Below are 21,652 nucleotides of genomic sequence, written 5' to 3'. Positions count from 1 at the left end.
CACACTTGCTGTCCCCCTGTTCTGCAGAAGCATGTTTGACCTTGGTGTGCAGAAAACTGCTTAAAGAAAACGCTCTTTATTTCCCGATTTAGAAACAACCAATTAGCGAGAAGAAAAAAAAATACAGGAGCCACAGAGTGATTAATTAGCTCACAAGTGCTCCCATTTGAGTCTGATTGCCAGGCTATAAATACATCTTGTACTACAAAATGAATCCTCAATAAAATTATAAATAACATGACAAAAATATTGTATTTATCATAGCTTTTTCATAAAAAAAAATATTATTCTGTAGATGATCATTCCATGTCGCTTTGTTTTGGATGCTTCTTTACCTTCCCCTAAAATGTCCCTCCTTATTTCAAAGGTCACCAAATGGCTTTTCACAGTTTGTCAATACCATCGCCTTTGATAAAGCGCCCTCTGTGAGGTTTATTTTCATGACAATGCCAAAACCAGCCTATGTGACTTTAAATGTCAGGGAAAGTTGCATTCGCTCCATTCATTTAGTTCACCACTGCTGGCTGTTTGCATCATGAAGACAGATTGTGTGTAAAATGTGATTCTCCAGCTCAGTGTTTATATAAGTACTAATAGTTCTGCTGTCAGTGAGAGTGTGTCCTTACTAAACCCTCCCTATTAGCCTTTCAGAGTACAAACCTGCCACCTAGTGGTTTTAAGCTGTGAGACTGAACCACAGAAGCTGTGGCTGGAAGCTTTTTTGTCAGTCTGTGGTTTTATGGGTCTCAAGGGGGATATCTTTAAACCATTATAAAGTTTTAGTTGAACTATTACTCTTTTTCTAGTTTATTTGCAGAGGAGGTAAAACTTATTGTGGGTTTTGTTTATGGGGATGTCTGATTGTGTGGCATCCTGAAATGGATACAACAAATTCAAATGTTAAAATCTGGCTTTAAAAATTAAGGTTTTTAAATAAAATGATATATTTTTGCAAATGGCCTTTTTGCTTTGTTTCTTTCTTTTCCTCTTGTTTTGATTGAGTGAAAATATTTAAATTCAAAAGTTCTGTTTAGCTTAAAATCTTTTGCTGCAGTTCCCTCTGATATTTTTTTTTACATTATATTGTAAAAGACAAAACTACCTCAAATTTATTGCACAGTGGATTGCACTCATTTACATGCTGTGACCTAAAAAGCTTTGATCAATGTACCCATAGTATTCAGATGAGATTTAACAGATCTATATACTGTTGTTCATTTATTATCATGTCTCAGAGATCTATGGTAATTCTGAAGGCAATAAAAAAGAAAAAATGGCAAATGCTCCTTTTCTCTTTCAAACAAAACGTTAATTGAGTCCATAAATAAGTAAATATACCTTATTCCAGTGTGTTATAATACAATTTACGTTTGATTTGTTGGAATATTTCATTTGGACTTCATTTTAAAGACATCAATGATTTTCTCTCTGAATGAATGAGGCCGTAATATTTATATAACATACTTTATCTTCATTCATTCAATTAATACATTTTTTTTTATTGTGGAAGCCACCCTGGGCAGAGAGCCATTTCCTTACCATAGCTTTTGAACACATAAAAATATTGGACAAAATTCCAAATTAGCTGCACAAATTCTACAGTTTATCATAAGCTCAGTTACAGCAACTTTGTTATTTCCAACAAAATCAAGTTTCATGTTTGGTTTTCTTACATGAAAATATTTTGGGTAAATACAAGGGAAACAGGTCGAAAAAGCGTCTTACCTCTTTAAGCTTAACCTGTTGGCTGTGGTGATCGAAAGCATCGCTTGAATAAGCCTTTGTTCTTGCCCAGGTTGTGTCTTTTGTGTTTGAAGGTTGTGTAGAATTTGAAACCCAGAAGAAAGGGGATATTCATTGATTTGAAATGCTGAAAAACAACAGCGTATTTACCACTGCGTTGCATCAGCTCTTTTCTTAAAAAAAAAAACCCTCCATAAGCCCCTGTAGAGTAATTTCTGTAGCTCCGACTGACAAATGAGTTTTATTTGAGTTTCAGTCCTCTGTGGTTGCTTTGCTGCTCAATAATGCACCAACTAAAGTCATTGGAAATGCTTGGAGTTTTGGGCAGAGTGGGAGCCTTTTTAGCTGCATTATGTCTTTAATGCCTGTTGAATTTTAAAAACCTGCATATAGGTCTATAATTCAGCGTTTATGTTGCACCTGCTGATATTAAGTGAAGTGTGCTGGTTGGTGGAATGCTGAAAAGGGTAAAAAAAACATAACCAATCTACTTCTCTATTCATGCATTGTTCGGTTTTATTAGTTTACTTCCTCTATTATTAATGTTTAACCATTAAAACAACTTCACACTGTCAGTTGTAAACCCTTGTTTTTTTTTTCTTTGCAGCCTCTCCTGTTTTCTGCTTTTAAATCTCTCTCTTGCTTTGACCTGTAGTGCTTTTCATTGTGAAATGTTCCTGCAGTTCTGTTTAATTACCTTAACTTTTTCCAGGCGTTTGTTTATCTTCTCTGAACTGCTTGCAGTAGTTTTCTGCCTATCTGCAGGTTGCACCCAAGTCCTAAACAAATGATCGTTTAAAGGCTGAATGTAGGACGTGCCGTTCAGTTGGCTGAAGCCTTGAATGCTTGTTAAATATTCAAAGTGATACTCATGCACAGGCTAATGGCTTAAACTGTTTATTTCTGACCTGTTTTTATGAATTTACCTGATAATCCGACCTTTTTTTTCTGTTGAATCTGCTGAAGGCTGCTGTGTTTGCTGTTTGTCTCCTTTAGGGCCATGCTGAGTGACATTGGGGACTATGTAGGTACAGAAATTCAAATTTCCTGGTTACCTAACCTGGATGATTTAATGAAGGGCTATGCCAGAAATTTTCGCCCTGGGATAGGAGGTGAGTATGAGATCTAAGGCTTGTGGTGTTGGGTTGCAGTTCACCCCCTCACATTTACAGCCATCCTTAGCATAACACAAAAGGCAAAACATGGAGGTTTGTATTTTATTTCTGGATTGAACCATATCCTTTTTTTTAGGTATTTATTTCTTTTTTTACACTGAATCAAAGCTGTTTGCTTCATGCAAATACCTGCTTTAATTCTCCTAAAAGGCAAATTGTTCGTTAAGGACACAAAAATCATTAAATGTGAGAGGCTTTGCTAAAGGGATTATAAGGGATGACGGTCCTCAAGGACAAGCTGCAGAGCGCGGTTGGGGGGCGGGGGGTTCGTAGGCTCTCAGAAGCCCTCTGGAGACGTTGCTAAGAATGGCTGCTAAATGTGAAACATCCAACGACCACAACGATAGATTTCTCAATCTCACAGCTTAACTCAGCTGAGCCGAGAGTTGAAAATGTGGATGAGGAGAGCTGCTGGGACCGCATACGCCGCACCTCTGCAGAGATCTGCATGTTGTCACTACATTTATATTGATGTGAAATTTTATTGTGCCGAGAAGGCGATCTGAATCAAAGAGCTGCCGTGACCACGAAGGAATCATGTTATTATCAGTGATTCCCTTCATTCAACTCAACCCTTCATAAGGAGTTATGCCCGTGTTATAAACATGAATATGAAAAGGATTCATAATGTTTTGCAATAAAAAGGACATTTGCAATTATTTGGTGTATACCATGAAACTTAACTTTCTTTTTTAATGAACTGTTTCAGAAATTAAGTTTAATCAAAAGTAATTGCAACTGACATGTGAAGTATAAATGTTTTTGTTTTACAAAAAGTGTTCGTCCTTTTATTGCAAAACATTCATAAAACACATTTACCCATTTGTCCAAGTGTCTTCATTTATTTGTGTTTAGCATTTTTAACAGAGATTCTTGTTTATGGTGGAAAGTTCGTCTCCCTGAAATAAACAGCAGTCAGCAAGTTCAAAGTGGAGGAAAAAGTATGTGGAAAATTATTCAAATCTCTAGCTGTCAAAGTTGGTCCAAACTGACACAGGATTAGTGTGAAAACATGATGCAAAAGATTATAACAAAAACGGCTTCATTGCTGTTGGGCTTTTCAGTATATAGAGAAATACCTTTTATTGAAAAGTTGGACCTCAGCTTCATTGTTTCTAACAGTCCTTCGAAAATCCAGATTGTATGAATCACGTGGAGGTGATGCGAATGCAGCAAAGTATTAGTGCTTTGTGCTACAGTGGCATGTAATGGATTTTACACAATAGGAAAGATAAAAAGCATTAGCTCAATTTCTAAAATAATCTGATCTACATAAGGATAACTTCCATTTGTGTGTTAGGTTTTATCAATTTCAAAATCATAGTATTAAATCAGACATAGCTGCAGAATCGAGTTGTTTTAAATCACTTAAACACACAGACTAGTCCTCTTGATTACGGCCAACGGAAAGCAGAACTTCCGAGGAATGGGTTTGGGAAGGTGTTGAATGATGTGGAAAAGCACTGTATGATTCCTTAATGTTCAGCGTTAGCAGCCTTTGTGATCTAAGCTCCCCTGCAGCTTCACGCTCCAGCATCTGATCATCGAGGCACACTCCATGCTAATCATATGCCAGGCTGTTTAGTGAAAACACAACATCGCACGTGTGTTTTTGTCACATGGATGTTGTCTGAAGCTCACTCTGTGCAGATTCATGAGAGTCCCATGCTGTTTATAAATGCCCACAGTGTGATGCTCCGCTTAGCGTGGTTACACTGGATAATGCTTAATCTTTAGGCACTGTAGGAGTGTTTGAGAAGCAGGGAGGTGGCGGGCGGAAGGGTAAAGAAGTGAGGATGTGAGGGGGCGGATGGAGTCAGGCTGGGCAGAGAAGGTGTATGGGTGAGTGTGTTAGATGGGTGTCTCTTGTTTTCTCACTTTTTGCTCTGCAGGTCCACCAGTGAACGTGGCCATGGCTATTGAAGTGGCCAGCATTGATCACATCTCTGAAGCCAACATGGTAAACTACAGAATATTTCTCAACTTCGCACTCTGACAGTTTAAATCTTTTTGGAGTGTGGTTCTGTTAATGGAAATACCTAATATTATCCTACCTGTATTAGGTAATGCATCTTATCAAATACAGTCTAAAAAGTGTCCTAGCTAAAATCATCTTTACCAAGATGATTGTTTTACTTTTAGCAAAAGGTTGTTGTTGTTTTTTCTAGGAACTGTGCTCGAATTTCGTTTCTAAGTCCTTCCTGTGTGAAATGTGCTGCAGACCAGAGCTTAGTAAATGATAAAACTCAAAGTGACTTTTAAAACGCTTTAACATTTGCAGATAGTTTCTTCTACCATAATCAACTATCAGCTAAGTTCTTTAGTACGTTTATAATATGAAAAAGCAAAAACAGTATACTGCATATTCCCATACCGTAGTTGCTATCTATAGTAATTTTATTGCATTTATTGCAAACATATGATGATTTACTGTTTTTCTAAAATAGCATTCACTTTTGAGATTTACTGCACTTGATGGAACTGGGATCCGATGGATCCGTTCCTGTCAAAGATCTATTTTTAGGTATTTATAACAAGCCAGTATGACTTAACTAATTTAATCTGGAAAAGAATCTCTGTGATGAAAAGGGGAGTGTTGGCCTAATGGTTGGAGCAGTGCGCTTGTGCTCTGGGAAGGTTGCAAGTATCCAATTCAATCCCTACAGCCTGCACTCTGGGTCGCTGAGCAAGACCCTTAACCCTGCCCTGCTCCCTAGGCGCCACACAATGGCAGCCCACTGCTCCCCAAGGGTATGCGTTAAAAGCCGAGGTAAATTTCTCCAACGTGATATCAATAAAGTTCAATTATATTATTATATGATGAATGATAGGCTCAGAAAATTATCAGAGTCAATCAAAATGAACATCCCACCGACATACAATTAAATCTATCATCTGAATAAGGGAGTTTAACAGCCGTGAAATATTAAGCTTCATTACTTTTTGGCGTAACACATTTTAGGATGTAATATTCATTAGTATATCATTTTGATAAGTTAGGTTTTATCACTAAAAAACATTTCAAAAAGCGCTACGGACTCTGTGGCTCTCTTCTTGTGCCTGTTATCTGTCTCTTTCTTTGGAACAGAATAGAAAAACCTTTGTTATTTATTTGAGTAAAACAGTAAAAAAAAAAAAAGAAGAAGCGATGGCTTAGTTTCAAGAACAATGTTATAAAGCCTGTCAATAAATGACAGATTTTGGGAATTGGCTACTGTCTTTGGCTCATTAAGAATAGCTGTTGGCTTGAGCTTGTTAAGACAAAAGGAAGACAGTGATAGATATATTTACCCCAGATAACACAGAAAAAACATTTTTTAAAGTTGTTTATGTGCCTCTTCATGTTTGGTACAGTGTCACCGTTATTCGTTATTCACTATTGTTTTTTTAATAATGTTTAAACTTTACAGTGATTTTGAAAAAAAAAAATACTGAATGTTTAAAAGACTAGAGATTGTAGTTTCATGTAAGTTTAGAGAGACTGATGGATGTTAAGAATAACATTAAAGTTACACATGAGAATATGCCTAAAGCCAAAATAAAACATATTGGCTAAACAGACCCTCTTTATGACAAACTCTTTACATTTAATAGTAGGAATGCCCAAGATGTATTAATATTTAATATATTCCACTCGAGCAAACCCTGTTTCTGAGCGTACTGCTTTGCTGTAATTCACTTCACTCATTTTTATTAATCCTCTATTGTGCTTTTCTCTTGTGAAAAAAAGTTAAACGAGAAGGCTTGTTCAAATGGTCTATATAGTTTCTCAAGTGAAAAAGTTCTGCAGTTAATGCAGCGATAAACCAACCAATACATTCCCAACTCCCTGAGAGTCTGCAATTTGTAAAATCTGTTTTTTTAATAAAGCTCCAAACACTCTTAAACAGCCATGAGGAATAATAGTATAAAGTATACTTGTTTTTTTTTTCTTTACATTTCTTCATTAAGTGTACTCCTGTTTTAACTTTTTATTTATTTTTATTGCTAAAGCAAAGCATGTCTAAACACAATGTGGAAGACATTACATTTCTAACATTATAAATCAGTGACTTGGCTTTATTTTACTTGCCTTTTTTTTTAACACAAATTGTATAATAAAGAATAAATGATTTGTTTGTCATGGTAGGAATATACAATGACAGTGTTCCTGCGGCAGAGCTGGCGCGACGACCGCCTGTCCTACAATCACACCAACAAAACTCTGGGCCTGGACAGTCGGTTTGTGGACAAGTTGTGGGTACCTGACACGTTCATCGTTAATGCTAAATCTGCCTGGTTCCATGATGTGACAGTGGAGAACAAACTGATCCGCCTGCAGCCAAATGGAGTCATTTTGTACAGCAGCAGGTAAAACAAAACAACAACATCGGACTTTAGTCTTTTCTCTGTTCGACTTTGTATGTTTTTCTAACTTGTGACTTCCGAATAAGATTTGTTTTGATTTTGTCCCTAGAATCACTTCGACGGTAGCCTGTGACATGGATCTAACCAAGTATCCCATGGATGAACAGGAGTGTATGTTGGACTTAGAAAGCTGTAAGTTCATGTTTTCAAGTTCCTACAACCTCGAAGCTCAATTTACTTTGAGTTTAATTTATTGATTAAAACAAAGAAAAACATGATGTGATATCATTTCCAAACAATTTACAAAAAAAAAAAAAAAACTTAAAAAGTGTGGCATGTATTTTTATTTCTGCCCTTTTATATTTTGTATAATTATTAAAATCCACTTGGAACAAATGACCTCAAAAGTAACCGAATTATTAAAGGAACAATAGTGAATTTACAGCATCATGAAGAGCGAGGTATACTCAAAGAACTTGATTCATCATTTAATAAAATAAAGCAAACTTAAAGACATAACCGTAGATCACAACTGACATCATTCAAAGAAGAAACAAATAATTCCATGATAACTCTGGAGCAGCTGCAGCTCAGGTGGGAAAATCCATTGACAAGATAAAAATAACTGGTAAGCAGGTAGCCAATGTTAGACTAATGCTGGAAAAAAATTCTCTTTCCATGTTTAACGAGCAATGAAGGGGATATAGAAAACATGTGCATTGGCCAGATGACACCAAATTTGATTTTTTTTGTACAACATATCGTACATGTGGTGAAAAAACCTACAATTCACTTATTCTGAACAAACTATCACCAAATTAAAATGCAGGAATCAAGTTCTGGAAAAGCTTATTCCACTAGAGAATGGGAAAGATGCAGCCAGATTTACTTTTTTGCAAGAAACCAAAAAACAAAACAAAACACAGGACTGTGGGACGGGGAACCAAACGGCTCCAAAGCAATACAGTAATGATTACGGCAGAATAATTGCACAAATTTGTGTGTTTAAAATGGCCCAAATCCAGTTAAGTATTAGCCTAGTAAACTATCCCCACGCACCAGGGGCCAAAATCATTTTTGCATGAGTTTGGTCTAGCCTCGGTCAATTCCCCCAGGCCCTAGAACTGGTGGGCCAATCACAATGCAGAGATGTGTTTTGAATTTTTGGATGCAAAGCAGGCGGGCTTTTGAGGGCAAGACGGGACGCTGGAGAAAGCACAACAAGGAAGTTGGCAACAGCTATTGAACAGATCTCATTTGACTCAGCTTTGGAATCAGTTTTGGAAAGATTAGACTTGGGGTTTTCGTTGAAACGTGAGCAGGAAGAGGCTCTACGCTCATTAATTTTTAAAAAGGACTTATTCGCCGTTTTATACTCCCCCATCAGCCTTCTGTCGCGCTTACTACATCACAGTCAGTTGCGCTCGATGGTCAGAGCGTTGGCCAATAGGCACAGACATGGGTTGAAAGACAACGGGTTGTTCTCGTCCACAATCTTCCGATGTCTCATTCATCGGGGCCAGATTAAATTAAACATTTAATCTCAAATTTAGTCTGGTTTATCTGGTTTATAAAACTGTTGTTCATTGACTCATCATATCCAATCTGACTCAGCTTGAGCTTTTTATTAAAAGGAGAATAGATAAAAATCTATAGATATTCAAAGCTGGAAAAGAGAAACCACTAATGACTTTCAGCTTTAACTTAAAGGTATTCACTCAGGGGGCTGAATATAAATCGATCCCATACTTTTCAGATATGTATTTGTATAACATGTTAAATCTTTTTAGTAATTATGTTGCATAATAATAAATAGATTGTAATGACATAAATAAATAAAAATTGTAACTGTAAATTGACTTATTGCAAAAGAGTTTTTCAGGATATGCTACCCTCGAAACTTTTCTATTTAAAAGGCTGTAATGTGTTGATAAGAATAACGCTGCTAGCCATTAGGCGTAAAATGCCTCATGCTGGGAAAAACCTACATTACCTCATATTTCGTCTGTTTACTGTGTGTTCCCTCTGTTCAAGATGGCTACTCCTCAGAGGACATAGTGTATCACTGGTCAGACAGTCAGAGGCACATCCATGGACTGGACAAACTGGAGCTCTCCCAGTTCACCATCACAGACTACCGCTTTGTCACAGAAATGATGAACTTTAAATCAGGTAAGAAGTTCTGCTACTTTTGGCATTAGTTTAAGTATAAAGATATTCCAGCATCTTTCTGAGCTTCTGGTTTTGACTAGCCCCTTGTGTTTAAGAACTTTACCCAATCTTTCAGAAGTCCAGTTCTTTAAAACATCAGGCATCTCCGTGGTTATTTTCTATGCACAGAAGGAATAGATGAAGCCAGGCTTGCCGCTGAGCAGGGCAGGAGATTTAAAAGATGATAGGAGTTTCTTCAGGGAGTTTTCACTCTGTAACACTTTATATTTTACAACTGGAAGTTATCAGACTTTGGGCTCAAGCCAGCGACAAGTCTTTCTTAACAGCCCTGCCGCCTGCGGACAACAATAGAGACTTTTCAAGATGTATAATTAGTTAATTTAGTTCTGCAATTAAATGAGGTTGTTTTGCTTTCTGTTTCCCAGCGGGACGGTTTCCAAGGCTCAGCCTTCGTTTCCAGCTGAGACGTAACAGAGGTGTCTACATCATCCAGTCATACATGCCTTCTATACTACTGGTTGCAATGTCTTGGGTGTCGTTTTGGATCAGCCAATCAGCAGTTCCAGCTAGAGTAACCCTAGGTTGGTATAAAGGCTTTCTTTAATCCTTATATTTTGAAATAATGTGAGTTAAATGTCAGCTGGTATTGTTGTCTAGAATACCAACAGTGCATGAGACGTTTTCTTAATTAAATGTTTGCAGCTTTTAAAAGCTTCTACAAAAGATCAACTTAAATATTTATCAAAAGTCACATCATATTTTTGGGCTAGAAGAATAAAAGCTGGGCTCACTGAAGGTATTAACATGGGCAACATATCAGCTTTTACTGTCCTGAAGAATTTAACTAATATTATATTAATTTATATTTATTATATTAATTTATATTGAATTTAATATTTCAATATAGAAATAAGACACATTTTTCTAAGATATAAATAATATATATATATATATATATAAATATATATAGAACTACCTTACAGAAAATGTACATTCTCCTTGAACCTTTTATTCCACTGCATCCCTAAGACTTCAGTGTGTCTTTTAAGAATTTATGTCAAAGCCTGAACACACATTGGTTCAAGACTGTGGAGTAAAAAAAAAATTTATTCTAAAAACAGCATGCCCTGTATCTGTATTCCAGTCTCCGAGTGAATATTTTGTAGAGCAGTTTTTCACACTATCTCCACTGTTATCTCTAAGTTGACTTTACCTAATATGCAAACTAAAACAAAATGTCAGTTTTTATAACTTCAGTTTCAGTTTATTTATATAGCGCCAATTCAAAACACAGGTCATTTCAAAGTACTTTACAGAGACAATTCAAACATTCAGTCGGATTGGTTCAGTGTTTTCTATCTAAGGAAACCAGCTGATTGCATCGACTCATTGACTCAACAGCAATCCTTTCTGCAACTTAAATACACTGATATGTACAAGTTAAGTCAAACACTTTCAGCTTGCACAACCCAATTTACTTGATCTTAAGTAGACTTAACTCAATAGTGATGATAAATTATTCTGCTAGCAGGGAACAGCGAGTCTACTTATTTATTTATCCTAATTTTATCAAGATTTTTATCATGGAATTCTTCCTTTGCAATTTAAAAAGACCTATAGCGGGGGTCGGCAATCCGTGGCTCCGGAGCTGCATGCGGCTCATTATCGTCCCCCTTGCGGCTCCCTGGAACTTTTTCAAAAATTTGATGAAAGTTGATTTTTAGTTTTAATATGGTGTGCAGGAGGTCAAACAAACTATTATTATATTTTCCAATGCTGTAAACATTTGTAAAATTAATACATTTAAACAATAATTTGCGTCATAGCCTTAGGGATCAGTGGTCATAACTTGCAAGCAAGGCAAACAAAGCTGCAGGTGTGTCTCGGACCATGGATCCCAAAGGGGAAAAAAAGGAAGATAGCTATGAGAAAGAACTGAAATACATCCAGAAAACCGGAATTAAACCAGTAAACCTAGAAAATAAGGAAGACATGGATCAAAGTAAAACTCAAAAGAAAACTTAAACAGAACCAAAAACGTGACACTTCTACTTTTATTTGTGATTAACATGGTAATTGTATTATCTTCCTTTGAATTCCCAACATTGTTTTGTTCTATTGCAATAAATGTAGTTAATTTAACAAAATAAAAGGGTTTAATGGGTATGAATGCTTTCTTGCAAGGTACTCAGGAGTCAATATAATGAAAACTAATCCTTAAAATGTGTTAAATATTCTGTATAGAAAATTAATACATTCAGTCATTTACTGTATTTACCAGTATGTGCTTTTGGGTCATTTTTGGTCAGATTTCACATTAACTTGCTTATTTCAAGCCTGCAGGTCCATGTGATGAACTATACAACCATACTGCACCAAGAGAAACATGATTCCAGTTTTACAGCCTTCTAAAAAGTCAGCCTTTGTGAAAAACATGTTGTAATGCGTAGAGGCTCTTTAAAAAAGAATTTATTTAAAAGTCACTTTGTAGTCCTTGGAATAATGGATTGTTGAAAGTATTTACATGAAAAATGCTTCAGATGGATTGTGAAATATTATGTGAATTACAAAGGTAAGAGCATAGATGTCCTTGAACATTTTATTTTGATTCTTTTTAATTTGTTAAATTGGGGAATTTTTAGACAAGTTTATGTCACATATTTATGCATTTGGACAGATTATCCTCTCAGTCAGTTTTCTTAGAGTGGATTTCTTCCAACAGGGATCACAACGGTTCTCACCATGACTACCCTGATGGTGAGCGCCCGCTCCTCCTTGCCTCGGGCTTCAGCCATCAAGGCATTGGACGTCTACTTCTGGATCTGTTATGTGTTCGTGTTTGCGGCCCTCATTGAATACGCCTTCGCTCACTACAACGCTGACTACCGACTCAAAGAGAAGGCCAAAGTTAAGGCAAGCAAGCTGAGCTCTGAGGTAAGGAAACACTCTTTTCATGCTGGCCTGTCAGACCAGGATAATAATGCCCACTTTTTGTTTTTTTTTATTTTTCAGTAGTGAGCATGTCTTCAAACAGAACTGTGTGGCTGGTTAGACTCATTTCTGACAAGCATCCATCCCACTGACCTTCAGCAAGACAAGAAATATCTATAGAAAAGATTGAGGGAAACAGATGATTTCCCTATAGAGATTAGCGGTTATTCTCATCTTACTGTCAGCTTATTTTGTTACAGATGACATACGGTACTCACAGAATAGCAAACGGCACTTTGTGGAAATTCCTCATGAATACAAACAGATAAGTTATCAGCTTATTTATGATATTGAAAGAAACAAATCAAGGAGACAAGGTTTAACAAACTGAGCAAATCAAGGAGCTAAGCTGTGAGGCTCGACTGTTAAACTGATCAACTTTTGATAAAAACGATTAAGGATCAATGGTTTTTGTTACAAAATTGGGATAAGATAAACAAACCATGAAAGAAACCTAAAATCTAATAGTCATAGACGCCATGCGGGTTTGGATTGCTTGAGATTCATTGGTATTTTTTGATGTTTTTACAATTTCGTCATATTATTGCTGTTGTGATTGTGTTCTGTAGTTTTAATCCCAGGTTTCTTGAGGATGATATTATTCACTAAACAGTGAATAATTGCTGCAAATATGTGTAGAATGGTCTAGAATGGGAAAACTAAACCTTTTATAACAGAACTGAATTTATTTCCAACGTCTTTGAATGAAAATTGTTGAACTGAAGAAAAAAAGTTACTCTGTCCCAACTTATGCTCATGCTCTGTTTCTGATTTGATTTAAACTCCTTTTTATCTTTCAAAGTGATATTCCTTAACAACATCTGTACATCGAGATTAATGTAAAACAGCTCATTTATTCCAAAGACAAAAAACTTAATTTTGTACAATCAAATAAATCTCTTTGGTCTCACTCACGTTGATGACCAGAGAGACAAGATTTATAAATCAGGAGATTTAAAAAGCTGAACATTTGGTCATTAAAAATGCAGCACAGACCTCATTCTATGGATGATTTTTAATAAGCAAAAATGTGAAATGCCTCAGAGCTTTAAAATAGTCTCAATTTGCCTTCTTATATATTCCTCTGCTTTAAGTAGATGTGGTGAAGTGACACTATTGGCTTTCATGGATGGAATTTTTGGGGGGGACATGTCCCCTGCACTTTTTCAAAGGTGCGTTTTGGTACCCTGCGGCATGTACTGTCCAAAAACAATGTTACGAGACAATACAAAGACATTTGTCGAGGAATAGGACCAAGCGGAAAACTGCATCGGTTCTCAGATTGGACTGTCAAACACGCTGAAGTTAATTCCATCCATCCATCCATCCATCCATCCATCCATCCATCCATCCATCCATCCATCCATCCATCCATCCATCCATCCATCCATCCATCCATCTTCTTCCTCTTATCCGGGGTCGGGTCGCGGGGGCAGCAGCTTAAGAAGGGAGGCCCAGACTTCCCTCTCCCCAGCCACTTGGGCCAGCTCCTCAGGGGGAACCCACATGTGCAGTCAGCCGAGAAACGTAGTCTCTCCAGCGTGTACTGGGTCTCTCCCTGGGCCTCCTCCTTGTAGGATGCGCCTCGGGCATCTGGTGACCTAGCCAGATGCCCGAGCAGCCTCAAGTTAAAACCCACCTGAAGTTAGTTATAATAAAAGATACTTGCATCCCCCCCACTTCTGAAATCCAAATTTCACCCATGCCCCTTGACTTTTAATAGATAAATACTTCTTCTATTTTTTTCTGTTGTTTTTTGATATAGGGTAAAGCACCAATTTGTGGTTGGAAAATCTTAAATCTTTAATCTAACCAAGTGACATGGACATTTCACTTCTTTCATTGTGCAAATAGTAGCCCCCCTTAAAGGTTTAATCTCTTTGCTTTTTTATTGTCATTTTCACCACCAAACAAAAGTTTATTTTTTATATTATTCAAATTATCAAGGAAAATAAATATTAACACCAACCTACCTTAGGCTATTTTCTATTAAAAAGAAAATACAAATTATTTCCTAATTTAACAAAATGGAGGGAAGTACTTTTCCACTTTTCCAAACACTGCTGATATATATTTTCAGTATTTAAAAAGTTCACACCAAAATGTGCTGCTTTAGTTCCTTGGTTTAGTCTCCTGCTGTTTTCAACTACGAAGGATTATTTTCCAACAGACTATACAGTTTACCAGATGTTAACAACTAGATCACGGTTTCTCCTAAACTTCATTTCCTTTCTGTCTTTCCAGTCCATAGTAAAGAATGGCAAGCAGGCCATGGTTCTGTTTTCCCTGTCGGTTACCGGGATGAATCAAGGCGTTGTCATTTCCAACCGCCAGGGCCGAACACAGCGCTCTGGGAGTGAAATCCCCGGGGAGGGCGGCGCAGAGGAGCCCGAGCCGAGCAGGAGAAGATCCAGGCCGGCGGAGGCGAGCAAGGAGGACAAAAAGTGTTGCTCCAAATGTGTCTGTAAGCCAATCGATGCAGACACCATCGACATCTACGCCAGGGCTGTGTTCCCTTTCACTTTCGCCGTGGTGAATGTGATCTACTGGGTGGCGTATACGATGTGAGGAGGAGGCAGCAGGGTCGGAGCCATCAGAAGCTGTACATAGGAAACTGCTGGAGTCATGACATTAAAATGCTGGCAGACTGTGCAGCTGACCTATAATGCAGGCTTCAGAAAGAAGGAGACTTCCATTAAAAAGAAGTACGGACTGTATGAGCCTGTGAAAATAAAAACACAGTACTTAATGGACGTAGTTAAGAGTTTAAACTGTAAGAAGGACATAAATGCATTCTATTAAAAACAGCTGAGGATGTTTAAAGGCACATTACTTAGTTGCCTGTTGGAGGTCCACATACCTATTAAGAGTTGCATCCTGCTAGATGAATATCATTTTAACAAAAAACATCATGTCTCTCAAGCAAATTTACTGAGCGCAAGCTTTCCTCCAAACAAGCATAGTCCCCATATCTCTCTTTCATGAACTGCCTGCTGTCTCAAACACCAACAAACACCTCTCAGGCAAGAGGATGACGAGATGAGGTGCACCGCTATTCTGCATGGCTGATAACTCATTCCCTCTCTTCCCGCACTTGTACCCCCCCTTTTCTATCCTTCCTGTCCCTCCACCCATTTATTTGGTTCATTTTCAGGTTTAGGACTCAGTCTGGAGTATCTTATCTCCACTGCCAGGTCTGCCTGTTTCCTTGTTATTAAAGGATGTCCACCACTACTACATGTGTCTGTCTCGATCTTCCTCCTTAATGAGAATAATCACATGGATGGTAAATGCATAGCTGTTTGGTGAGGTTTGAAAAACAAATTAGAATCACTCTTGCCAGATGGGATCTAAGTTAACTAACGCAATGAAAATACTCATTTGGGATTATGAAAAACTAAAAATTAATTATCAGGGATTACAGATCAAGAATGATTGTCAGATTTACATTTAATTCCTGCAACACACCTGGGAAATTGATTTCAGAATAAGAAAACTCCTCTCCAGAGACTTAAAAAGCTCAAACAAACAAGATACCTAATGGTTAAACCCTGAGTGAAATAATTTCAGTTGTAAGCAATTTATTATTGTTTCATATGAATCAAAAGTGAACCATGCATCCTTCAAATGTTTATCATTCTGGCAGGGACTGAATAAAGTAGTGTGCTTATCCAGCAATTTCTCTCCACTAATGTGTGTCCAGTTTCTATGGTAACAAGCTGTAGTACAAGGAAAAAATAGTGATATACTCCACTAATTAGTACTGAATGATATTTTTTTCAAAACAGAGTTTTAACAGGATGCTAACAATGTTTTATGCAGACCGTTAAAAAGGCTGGGCTAATGGTAGCATGTTTAATCTTTGTTTCAATGGGAGTCCCTGAAAAATGAAGCTCTAAACACAATTAATCGCAATATTTTCACCTCCTTCGTAATCGACTTAACTCTGGCCATTCTTTGAGAGTCATTGCTCGCTATAAGACACTGAGCACAAAAGGTCACATGACTCAGCAGTCAATAAGGCTCACTTTTTACAGTATCTTTCTTTTTTAAAGTGTTGAAAACACAGGTTTGTTTTATCCATAAAATAATATGATGGCCCATAACACAGGTTCAAAAGTGTAACTGAAGCTTTAACACATCACCCTGTGGAGCGGAGGTACAATCATGAGGTACAAAACTGTTGAAAGGAGAAGAGAAAATGACAGGAAAGCATCATTTTGAAAAAGACACTAACGGTGGGAAATAAACACAGACTATTGCTAATATAAAAACAAAACACAAGCTAAAATAACACTATGCTGTAAATCTGTACGGTTTCTAAATCTCCCAGTTTTCAGTTAAATGTCAAATCAAAAAGTCCTCTCACATCTGTGCACTCTTAGACAAGAAAAAAAAGAAAAGATTTATTTGGTGCATGATTATTATTATTATTTTTCTTTTGCACAATCAGTGTTGTAATGTGGTTTGGGGCGTTTCTTCCACAGGATAGATCTCCAATAAAGTGAAGGATGGTCTTTATGGCAGAGGATTCCTCGGGTCAGGGACAGTTTACCATCTCCTCAGAGATGATAGTTTCCAACAGCAAGAAGTCCATGGATTAAAAACCAACAGAATCACAGACAAAACCCATCCTGCATGAAAATAAAAACATTTCTGCAAAAAGGCTTGAAACTCAACCACTGTATTAAACAATCATATCTAGAATTATATAACTCAAAACTATGGCCATATTTATCCCAAGGTTGTAACACACTGTTCAACTGATGCAACAGTGTGCAATAAAATACCTAACAGATTTTATTTTTTTAGTTTTGCCATTTTTCTTTGTCTTCGCAGTTAAAGAAATTGCATTTTTTTAACCATTACTATGACTGTTTTTAGTTATTTTGGTTAAAAATAAATAAATAAACCAAAACTAAACCTCTGGAAGGATTTTAATTTTTTTTTTAATCGTGACAGTTCATTTTCTAGTCTGAAGTTTCTCAGTTTACTGATTTTATCCTGCAATGTACATATGGTATACAATGCTTTTTCATGTCAGAGGAGGCAAAAGCAGTTCACACAACATTTAGTCATCCACATGCTGATGGTATGAGGCTGCTGTACAAAGGCAAACTTTTCATATCAAACTATTGACCTAAATGTACAAACATATTCTTAAAACATTAACATGCAACAGCTAAATCATGCAAAGCACTATTGTAAACTTCAGTGCCTGAATGACACACATGCACACCATTTGAGTTGAATGTAAGCAAAATGCACACTAGCTGCTACGATGAATGCTAGCTTTGCCTCAACTTTCCATGGCAAATAAACAGCCTCTGGTTTTCCTGCTAATTCCTTTGTGCTCCTTCTGAACTGAATCCCTGGTACAGTCTAAATTTCTTTTTCAACTGCAATATCTTGTTTTTTAATTCAGTGATAAGGGTTAGGTTACTCCATCATCTGCAGCAGCCTACTCTGCATAAGGCAGGGAAAGCTACCTCGAGGATTTACTTTCCCTATTCAGATCTACATGTGTCTAGACTTTATTAAAAGTTGACAAATAGCAAAGTAAACTTCACACAAAATGTAGCCAATAAAAGAAAGGCTTGTCAAGACCAGGCCTTTTCCGTTGTGGCAACAAATTAATTAAAGAGAAAGAAGACATCAAAACTAAAGAAAAAGTTAATTTCTTCTGGATTACACTAGCCAATCCCCCAAACAGATCTTTTATGTCTGTCTATGCACAACTCCAGTACTTCATGAAATTAAAGCAGTTCAATTAAATTCTGTTTATTTATATCAATTCACAACACATGTCATCACAAGGCACTTCACAGTTCACCAGATCATACAGTCCAATTGATTCAAAGTTTTCTATCTAAGGAAAACCAGTTGATAGCATCGACTCATTGACTTGAAGGCAATCCCTCACATTAAGCATTCTTGTAGCGACAGTGGAGAGGAAAAATGCCCTTTTAACGGGAAGAAACCTCCAGCAGAACCAGACTCAGTGTGAGCGGCCATCTGCCGATGCCGACTGAGGTTCAAGGACACAGTGCAGACATACAGAAATAAGCCGAGATACAAAAAGCAACAGTAAAAGGCGGCCCCATCCAGGAAACACACAGCCAGGCAGACAAGCACCGAGCCAGCTCCCATGTCAGAGGATGAGGAGAGCACATCCAGCCAGTCACAGTCAGAGAAACAGGACTACACTGAAAAACAGGCTGATCTCCAACATCTATAAAGAAAGGTGTTGATGGCAGCAGCACAGCTGATATTTCTCTCCAGGATGGAGTCACTGCCAAACAGGAACAGACGAGGCGAAGCTACTATGAGAAAAAGCAGAGAGAGCATAACGTTAGAGATTGAACTAACAGATTTCTAACTAACAGATATTCAGTGAAAGACTGATACACCCTCGCTGTATAAAGGAGAGATTCTGCAGATCCTTTCTTCATGCTGCTGTCAGACTGTACAACCAACAATGCTAGCTCCGTATCAACCATATGTCCACCGTCACTTTACCTGTTATTATTGCATATCTATTGTATACTTCACTCATATCTAATTAACTGTGCAATAATTTAATACAATCAATCATTTGCACAGAACTTTGCCGTTGTCACTTTATACCAGTGTTGCCTTGTCTGTATATACTTAATGTATATATTTTTTTTATATATTTTTAAATATTTTTTATACTTTGTATTCTTCTTTTTTCCCACTGTACTGTTCACTGTGATGCAACGCTGCAATTTCCCCACTTTGGGACAAATTAAGGATTATCTTATCTTATCTTAGATTCTGCAGAGTGGGAGAAGAGAGATAGACTGATCCGGAATGGTGAAAAAGGGGTCCCTATGTCCTCCAGCAGTCTAAACCTATAGCAGCATAACTATAGAGATGACTCAGGATAACTTGAGCCACTCTAACTATTAGCTTTATCAAAAAGGAAAGTTTTAAGCCTATCCTTAAAAGGAGACAGGCGCGTCTGCCTCACGGATTAAAACTGGTAGTTGGTTCCACAGGAGAGGAGCCTGATAACTAAAAGATCTGCCTCCCATTCTACTTTTAGAAATTTTAGGAACCACTAGTAAACCTGCAGATTGAGAGTGAAGTGCTCTGTTAGGAACATAAGGAATAATCAGATCTCTGATATAAAGTGGAGCTTGGCCATTTACTGTAAGGCTTTATATGTTCCATTTTTTTATGTCATAATCCCATTTTGTTAGGAGCTCCGTTTCTGCAAAGAATGTCTGTCAGGTTGAGTGGAAGTTTGAGGAGGAATCAAACACAGAGACAGGTGCTGAAGTGGTTTCGTGTAGATTTAATATAGTTTCAAACGGCAACAAAAGCAAAAGTCCACAAACAAAATACTGAAATCCAGAAAAACTTACATGAATGGTAAAGAAATGACGACGTGGAACCAGCAAACAGTGACTGAACAGGACGTGTATACAGGTGCTGGTCATAAAATTAGAATATCATGAAAAAGTAGATTGATTTCAGTAATTCCATTTAAAAAGTGAAACTTGTATATTATATTCATACATTACATACAAACTCATATATTTCAGATGTTTATTTGGTTTAATTTTGATGATTACAAATGACAACAAATGAAAATCTCAAATTCATCATATCAGAAAATTAGAATATTGTGAAAAGGTTCAAAATTGATGGCCCCTGGTGCCACACTCTAATCAGCTAATTAACTCAAACCACCTGCAAAAGCCTTTAAATGGTCTTTCAGTCTAGTTCTATAGGCTACACAATCATGGGGAAGACTGCTGACTTGACAGTTGTCCAAAAGACGACCATCGACACCTTGCACAAGGAGGGCAAGACACAAAAGGTCATCGCTAAAGAGGCTGGCTGTTCACAGAGCTCAGTGTCCAAGCACATTAATAGAGAGGCGAAGGGAAGGAAAAGATGTGGTCGAAAAAAGTGTACAAGCAAGAGAGATAACCGCACCCTGGAGAGGATTGTGAAACAAAACCCATTCAAAAATGTGGGGGAGATTCACAAAGAGTGGACTGCAGCTGGAGTGAGTGCTTCAAGAACCACCACACACAGACGTATGAAAGACATGGGTTTCTGCTGTCGCATTCCTTGTGTCAAGCCACTCTTGAACCACAGACAGCGTCAGAAGCGTCTTGCCTGGGCTAAAGAGAAACAGGACTGGACTGCTGGTGAGTGGTCCAAAGTCATGTTCTCTGATGAAAGTAAATTTTGCATTTCCTTTGGAAATCAAGGTCCCAGAGTCTGGAGGAAAAGAAGAGAGGCACTTCATCCACGTTGCTTGAAGTCCAGTGTAAAGTTTCCACAGTCAGTGATGGTTTGGGGTGCCATGTCATCTGCTGGTGTTGGTCCATTGTGTTTTCTGAGGTCCAGGGTCAACGCAGCCACATACCAGGAAGTTTTAGAGCACTTCATGCTTCCTGCAGCTGACCAACTTTTTGGAGATGCAGATTTCATTTTCCAACAGGACTTGGCACCTGCACACAGTGCCAAAGCTACCAGTACCTGGTTGAAGGACCATGGTATCCCTGTTCTTAATTGGCCAGCAAACTCTCCTGACCTTAACCCCATAGAAAATCTATGGGGTATTGTGAAGAAGAAGATGCAATACACCAGACCCAACAATTCAGAAGAGCTAAAAGCCACTATTAGAGCAACCTGGGCTATCATAACACCTGAGCAGTGCCACAGACTGATCGACTCCATGCCACGCCGCATTGCTGCAGTAATACAGGCCAAAGGAGGCCCAACTAAATACTGAGTGCTGTACATGCTCATACTTTTCATGTTCATACTTTTCAGTTGGCCAACATTTCTATAAATCCTTTGTTTTTATTGGTCTTCAGTAATATTCTAATTTTCTGATATGATGAATTTGAGATTTTCATTTGTTGTCATTTGTAATCATCAAAATTAAACCAAATAAACATCTGAAATATATGAGTTTGTATGTAATGTATGAATATAATATACAAGTTTCACTTTTTAAATGGAATTACTGAAATCAATCTACTTTTTCATGATATTCTAATTTTATGACCAGCACCTGTATATGGGAGAAAGAGAAAAAGACCAGGCTAATCAGCAGATTGGGAGCATCTGTGGACAGAGGAATCTAGAAGGGAGCTAGGGGAAAGGAGACTGACACAAGAGGGCAACAGAGGGCAAACAAGGAATACATAGGAACTCAAATACATCAAAAAATAACT

At 37.5% G+C, this 21,652-nt stretch overlaps 1 protein-coding gene across 1 annotated transcript in view; it reads left to right on the top strand.

Annotated features, from left to right (window-relative positions):
* Window positions 1-15,662, top strand: part of gabrd (gamma-aminobutyric acid type A receptor subunit delta) — a 32,259-nt gene extending 16,597 nt beyond the window's left edge. Inside the window, exons 2-9 of the mRNA XM_038293117.1 lie at window positions 2,740-2,855; window positions 4,811-4,878; window positions 7,048-7,268; window positions 7,375-7,457; window positions 9,300-9,437; window positions 9,863-10,018; window positions 12,160-12,371; window positions 14,673-15,662. Coding sequence (XP_038149045.1) covers window positions 2,740-2,855; window positions 4,811-4,878; window positions 7,048-7,268; window positions 7,375-7,457; window positions 9,300-9,437; window positions 9,863-10,018; window positions 12,160-12,371; window positions 14,673-14,996 — 1,318 coding nt within the window. The 3' untranslated portion in view covers window positions 14,997-15,662. The remainder of the gene's footprint in view (window positions 1-2,739; window positions 2,856-4,810; window positions 4,879-7,047; window positions 7,269-7,374; window positions 7,458-9,299; window positions 9,438-9,862; window positions 10,019-12,159; window positions 12,372-14,672) is intronic.
* Window positions 15,663-21,652: the final 5,990 nt, after the last annotated feature.

This window comes from Cyprinodon tularosa, unplaced genomic scaffold, assembly GCF_016077235.1.
Source record: "Cyprinodon tularosa strain WSP-4 unplaced genomic scaffold, ASM1607723v1 ctg320, whole genome shotgun sequence".
NCBI lineage: Eukaryota > Metazoa > Chordata > Actinopteri > Cyprinodontiformes > Cyprinodontidae > Cyprinodon > Cyprinodon tularosa.
This window is presented reverse-complemented; position numbering and strand designations above follow the sequence as displayed.